Below are 6873 nucleotides of genomic sequence, written 5' to 3'. Positions count from 1 at the left end.
GAACATTTCATTAAAGGAGATCTGGGTTTTGCAGAGGCAGAACAAAGAGACCCTTCATGTTTCCTTTCATCATTAAAATGTGATTTTAAAAAAACATAATCCAGTGGATGGATTTCTGTATGTAAGGAAGAAAAGTGGTTTCGATATAGTGAGGTGTTTGCTGACACCTGCTGTCTGAAAACAGCTTCGTTCTGTTTCTGAACGCTCCACACTTACAGATTTATTAGTACCCACACATGTATGCACAAACACATGCACGCATACATCTCCTTCTCCAGCATGGAGACCGCCATCGATGAGCCTCCAGAGCCTCCAGAGCCTCCAGAGCCTCCAGAGCCCATGTTTGTACGTCTATCTCGATGTTTGTAGGATGAAATAATGAGACTTTGCACAGCTGCAGGTTGATCTTCAACAATTCATTTTTTTTATAAATATTTCAATACTCTCATTTAGACATAAAACTCTGAAACAAAAACCTTTTCAACACATAGAGTGAACGTGAACCAATCAGAGCACAGCATCAATCACAGCTCGCTCATTAACACCGTCATCAGTAAAAGAGGAAGTTACAGTCAGAGGGAATTTAAGATGAAACATACAGTAAGGCAAAGATGGTTAAAACTAACGAACATTTGAAATGTTTCCCATCCAAAATAAAAAACCTTTAACCCCCAAAATCCCAAAGTATAAAAAACACTAAACCGCCATGATGTGTCTGCAGGAACTCTCTATTTCTTTACTTTTTGAACAGAGTTTCATCTTATCAGCAGATGATTAGGACAAAATGTTTTTCTGACCTTTTGGCTTCATAGTACAAAAACCAGGATGGTTTTTTAAACAGCAGCTAACTCTCGGCTAAGGCTTCATCCGGCTTCGTGTTAGGACATTCAATATGCAGCATAAATTAAAAAGTGTTGACCATCGGGATCTACTCTCAGGTCAACAGACTATCATCTTAAAAATGTGCAATTAGAGCATGCAGTGTGCCGTTTATAAATTAAACTAAAAATAGAGTTCCAGTGATGAAACTTACAATCGTTATGGAAGCTCTTCTTCATCTCTATGGCAAAGCCAACAGGTACCAGCTACCACTTCAACAGGTCACTAATACTCTGACGCTGCAGCCTCTTCCTCCAGTTTACTCCCCGAGCTCATGGGTCCCACATCTGTACCATCCTGCACCTCTAGGGCTCCTCTTGTGTCACTCGGGTTTTCTGCGGCGACCTCAAGGATCACAAGGTCGTCGTCCGTTTCTGTGACGGGGTCGGTGACGGCCGGGTGCTCTGCCTCCCGGGTCTCTGATTCTTCTTCTTCTTCTCTCTCTGGAGACGGAGGTCGCTGGTCAACAGAGGAGGCGGCTGTAAAAAGTGAATAAACACAAGTGATGTTAGAGCGGAGGATCTACTTCTGGATATTTTTTTATGCTGTTTTTTTTAAGAACTGTGCAGGATGGAACATGTCATGATAATGGTCTACTGAGAGTCACATTTGAATGTCTCTTGTAGAGGGTGCAGAGGTTCTTACCCAGACTACTCTGATCACAAGAGTTGTCTGCAGAATTATCGAGCATGGAGTTCTGGTCAGTGTCGTCGTTTGAAACCAGGTCGGACAAATCTGGAGTCTTTGCTTCGGGTACATTGGAAATATCTGCAATTTAAAAAAAGACAAACATATGTATTCAAATCTGTGTTAAAAAGACGGAGAGCGTCGACTGAATCAGGCGCAGAGAAGACATTCTGTCTTCTTAAATTAAGATGTGGTTACCTGAGTGTACAGCGGGCTGTGTGGGTGAGGTCTCACACACGTCCTGCACAGCGTCTCTGATTTGATTTAAATCTAAAGTGCTGACCCTGGAGGGGTCGATCTCTGCAGCTGGAGGCACCTAAGAACAGAAAACATGGTTTCAACTCAACACAAGTCTTTGAATGCTGAATAATAGTGAGATGTAATAACACACACCTCAGTGTGTTCAGGTGGAGCCAGCTCGTCCTCACTGTGAATCACAGCTGATTCAGTCTGGTTGTTCTGGTCGCTGGTCTGAGCTGCACGAGTCGGGATTCTGTGCAAGTAGCCGTAGCCGATGCCGCAGCCTAAGCTAATTTTTAAAGACAAATGAAACCAGGGTGTAACTACACATGTTTTTATGAGTCTGTCAATATTGGGGTCGACATGAGGAGTCCCCTACCTTCCCTCTCCTCCCCACGCTCCGTTTGGAGTCACCACCACCTCCCTGCAGTGCTCCGTGTGTGTGTTATACACCAGCAGCTTCAGAGGTTTCCCCTCATTGGCTTCAATCAGAGAGAAGAAATCTTCTGACTGGATTGGGGATAAAACAAAAGGGAGGAATTTAAAATCATGTTCATGAATATGTTTTGGTTCCCATTTATTTAGTAAAAAGACCAACAGGGAAAGCTTACGTCTTGCAGCACCTGGTCAGCTCCCACAATGAAGTCACTGTGAGCCATGAGGCCGGCCAAAGCTGCAGGAGAACTGGACTCAACATCCTGAAAAATATGGTGTTTATTTAATTATTCACATGGTGTATGATTTCAATTTACCTGAAATCGTACTGTTATATGAGATCTTAAAGGTCACATATTCTCATTTTTTAAAACCAGTATAAATAAATCTCAGAGCTCCTCAAAACATGTGTGTGAAGTTTCTTGTTCTAAATCCACTCTGATCCTGAATTTGATCATGTCTATAAACCCCTCTATTTCAGTGGATTTAGCATCATGTGACCTTTAAGTACGAGAGAAACACCAACGTTTGCGTATTTGGTGTTCCCAAGCTGACAAGAATCTGACTTTTTATTGGGTGTAAAGAAACCCCTGAACTCCTCTGAAAACCTCCCTCCACTGGAAACTTATGACTCAATAAAAAATGTAATTAATAAAAATATTAATGAAAGCTCGACTTACCAAGACATGCCAAACGTTCTCATTGGCTCCCTCGAAGCTGCAGAAGCGGACGCTCGCGCCCAGCAGACCCTGACCGCCCCACATGTTACTGGGTGTCACCTCCAGTTCCCTCACCCGCTGGGTTTTGGAGTTGTACACTTCCAGTTTGACCGCTTTCTCCACGTTAGCTTTGAGCAGGTCTTTGAGCAGGTCGCTTTCTTTACTCTACAGAAATACAGATTGAATGAATCAAAGTCTTGTTTTTAAGATTACGGTTTGTAACGGGTTGTGTTTAGGATTTAATTTATTGTAGTATAAGGTGGAGCAGGGGGCACAGCGGGTCACATGGGTATGGGTGGGGATGTGGCTCAAGAGAGGGCGAGCTGGGTCTTCATATTTTAGTTTTTGCTCTCACTGTGATTCTTTTGATTATGAGTTAATGCACGTTATCATGAAGGTTGAATAGAAACTAAAACATATTTTTGGTGTCTCAGTGATTGTTTTGGTACGAGTCCCGAGCTCAGCCTCTCGGCGGCTTCACTGTTCCGGAAAGTTCCCCACAGAGACGTTTGGGCTTTTCCAGCTGTGACGATGAGAGACGACGGGGGGAAGCAGCTGTTATGTAAAAAGATATAAAATAAGATTATAGCAGGCTGGGAGGGGCCGCTGTGACTCATGCCTGATGTTTTAACTTCATTGTGGAGAGGGAGAGAAAGAACTCTGTCGAGGCAGAAATCAATAAAATGATGTTCAAAAGGAAATAAAATCATATTACAGCAAAACAGAAACTGCATCGAGTCAGAACCAAGAGAAAACTAAGAAATAAATCTTTGCTGTTCGATAAAATTCTGACTAAAGACTTGATATGTTTGACAAAGTATAGATCCCCCTGTTGATTCCACATTCTGTTTATTATAATCAAGACATAAAAGGAAGTCATTGTTCTTAATCTCATGATATCATTCCCACTCCTGCATTCATTATAATCCAGTCAATTTATCCCAGTGTTTGTCGTGCACTGATTTCTCTTAGATAATATTTACAATGGATGTAAAAGCGACCTCCACTAAAGCATCAGGGCGTCTACTCACGAGTCGGGTGTTTCCTATGGAGAGGATGAAGTCAAAGAAGGGCTCCAGACCAGATTTGAATGCAGGAGAGTCCTCCTGGATCTGAAATATGAATCAACACAAGAATGATTTAACACTCAGAGGGCTGTGTTATGTCGCCCCCTTGTGTCAAGTAATGATATCACACTGTCCAGAATTTAGGGGGGGGTCCTGTGTCATGCAGAGAAATGCATGCACTTTGCAGGACAGTGCAAATTATGGCAGACACAATTTCTACACTGCCGTATTTTATGAGGGACAAAAAAATGACTAAAGTATAAATAAAACAATAAATAAATAAATGCTGAAAACAATACATCAATGAATAAATAATAAATACAATTTGTTAATGAAAAAGTCTATTTATATATTTTTACATGTATTTATTCATTTATTAGCTTATTTCTACAGTTATATCTGTATCAATACATACATTTCCACATTAATTGAGTTATTAATTTATTTCCGTATTTTTACATTTACACATCTATTTATTTCTGTGTCCAGGTCGTAAGAGGAAAAGTATTTATGGAAATTTGCTTCTGTCTGTTTTTCAAAATTGACCAATCCTACTTCAGTAATGTTAGGACGGCCCACTTAATTTACATATTTACTTTTCCTTGAACAACATGGACACAGAAATACATAAATAAATATAAGAATATATTTATTTATATATTAATTTGTATATGAACTGTTGCATATATATATATATATATATATATATATATATATATATATATATATATATATATATATAGATGCATTTATGTATTTCTTTATACTTTAGTCATTTTTTGTCCCTCATAGTATTTTGCATCCATCCTTAAATTTCCTCTACAGACACTTAAGAGTCAAACACAGTTTGGAGTCAGATATCTGCAGGTTAATGAAAAAGCCTTTTCTACCGAGTCTGCAGAACAAGAAGAACACTTCACTTCAATAAGAATGAACTTCACAGACAAGATTTATACTGTTTTAAAACACTTCCGGCAGGGTGTGCATTTCTCGACATAACACCTGCACCCTTGTTCACCCAGCCTGGTGAACAAGTTGATATTTAAAGATGATAACTCACACTTCAGAGCTTCAGTTTGTGCATTATTACACAGCTGCAGTCTTTGCTAAATGCTAAACAGTTTGTTTGGGTGTTTGCCAAATGCCAGCTCATCATGGGCGGACACCACGAGTTCTAACGTAACACCACACTGACAGACAAACACATGACAGTCACAAAGAAGCAGCTAAACTTCTTAGATTAATGCAGAAACAATGCATGCACCACACTTTTAGATTTTGCAGGTAAATTATCTTTAAAAAAACACGTTCAGAAAGTGACCGGCGGTGCGTTCAGGGACCTCGCTGCAACGTACCCCGTGGACATGATATCCACAACTAGTCCCCCCGTCCGACAGGAAGGAGCTCTGTGGCAGCCCCATGGCTCTCTGCTGTCCCGTACAGATGTGTGGATGGATGTCACTGAGGGACAGAGGTGCTAGAAGTCATTACTGAAAGATATTCAGCCTGGTTGGAGCTAGCTTAGCGCCGACAGGAGAGAGAAGAAGAGAGAGGAGGCACAGCAGGCAAAGCTAATAAATAAAGATGCCAGAGCAATCGAGCTGAGCAGGGATCGATTCATCGTCCTTGGCGAAGGTTAAAGCTTTAATCTCATTCATGAAAATAGGACAGTGAGGCTAGTTTATAAAGTTTTATTTATTGTGGTGTTCTCGGCTCTGTAGCTTTTACAGATCAACTTGTTGATCAGGTTTATTAGCTGTGATTGGAAAGTCCATTTGCACTTTGTGTGTTTTATGTTTTGTCTGTGTTGTATTAAGTGTCTCTCCCTGCAACCAAACCTACCTACAGGTACAAATAAAGGAACCTGAACCTGAACCTGAACCTGAACCTGCAAGTTTGAAGTCACTCACAACCTCTTCTGTCGTTCCCTTTATCACAACAATGCAGCATCACAATAAAAACTAAAATAATAACTGCAGCTATGTTGCACGTTTGGCCTAGAAGTATGTTGCAGAAATGACTTTTTATATATTCATCATTCTTTTTGAACAAAGCTTCATATAAATGAGAAATGGATTTGAGCTTGTATCTGTTCTAGTCTTCTGACTCCTTAAAAGCTTTTACTCCACAGGTCACACTCCGAGTGAGGGCCGGCTGTGGCTCAGTGGTAGAGGCGATTGTCTCTCAACCGGAAGTATTGAGGACTTGATCCCCAGCTCCTGCAGCGACATGTCCGATGTGTCCTTGGGCAAGAAACTTGACCCCAAATTTCTTTGTCGGTGGTGTATACATGTGTATGAATGGGATTAGCCTGTGTAAATAGTGGTAGTAGTAGTAATCATTTATTTCAGTCACAAGAAAAAACAAAAACATTTTGACCAAAAGGTGTCGGCTGAAGCTTTAGCTCATTACACCTACCCTTATTACAAATCTTATTATTTAAGACACGACTAGTTTGGTTACAAAAAAACATATCAGAACAAAATTTGTTCCAAGAATTTCTTTCAAAACAAAACAAATGAAACAAACAAAAAAACAAAACAGAAGTCACACTCACAAAAGATAATCAAACCGACCGTTTATATTTGTTAAAAAACATTTTATAAACAAAAATTTAAATCTGGAAAGTGAACTACACATTCTTAATTCCACAAGTTAACTCCTTTTACTGAAACACACCTGTTCTTTATGTTTGTCCATACACACCTGTTCTTTATGTTTGTCCATACACACCTGTTCTTTATGTTTGTCCATACACACCTGTTCTTTATGTTTGTCCTTACACACCTGTTCTTTATGTTTGTCCATACACACCTGTTCCCCTTAGTTCATACCAGCTCTCTCTA

At 40.1% G+C, this 6873-nt stretch overlaps 1 protein-coding gene across 1 annotated transcript; it reads right to left on the bottom strand.

Annotated features, from left to right (window-relative positions):
- Window positions 1-403: 403 nt before the first annotated feature.
- Window positions 404-5606, bottom strand: LOC110001198 (Golgi reassembly-stacking protein 1). Its single transcript, XM_065949074.1, has 9 exons — window positions 5383-5606; window positions 3992-4072; window positions 2922-3125; window positions 2418-2504; window positions 2186-2316; window positions 1960-2095; window positions 1765-1882; window positions 1525-1647; window positions 404-1358 (listed from the first exon to the last, which is right to left on the bottom strand). Exons 1-9 carry the CDS (start codon window positions 5446-5448, stop codon window positions 1105-1107), a joined length of 1200 nt encoding a protein of 399 aa, XP_065805146.1. The 5' UTR covers window positions 5449-5606; the 3' UTR covers window positions 404-1104.
- Between the last annotated feature and the right edge of the window lie 1267 nt (window positions 5607-6873).

This window comes from Labrus bergylta, chromosome 20 (genome assembly GCF_963930695.1).
Source record: "Labrus bergylta chromosome 20, fLabBer1.1, whole genome shotgun sequence".
In the NCBI taxonomy this organism is placed as follows: domain Eukaryota; kingdom Metazoa; phylum Chordata; class Actinopteri; order Labriformes; family Labridae; genus Labrus; species Labrus bergylta.
Note: the sequence above shows the minus strand (reverse complement) of the source record. Positions and strands in the feature narration are given on the sequence as shown.

Bases quoted from the DNA above. Each gene is read 5' to 3' on its own strand.
- LOC110001198 (XM_065949074.1), bottom strand. From the start codon at position 5,448: ATGGGGCTGCCACAGAGCTCCTTCCTGTCGGACGGGGGGACTAGTTGT. The intron at 2,096-2,185 runs GTAGGGGACTCC...TTTAAAAATTAG, and splicing joins GCGTGGGGAGGAGAGGGAAG to CTTAGGCTGCGGCATCGGCT. The intron at 1,883-1,959 runs GTGTGTGTTATT...TTCTGTTCTTAG, and splicing joins CTCCACCTGAACACACTGAG to GTGCCTCCAGCTGCAGAGAT.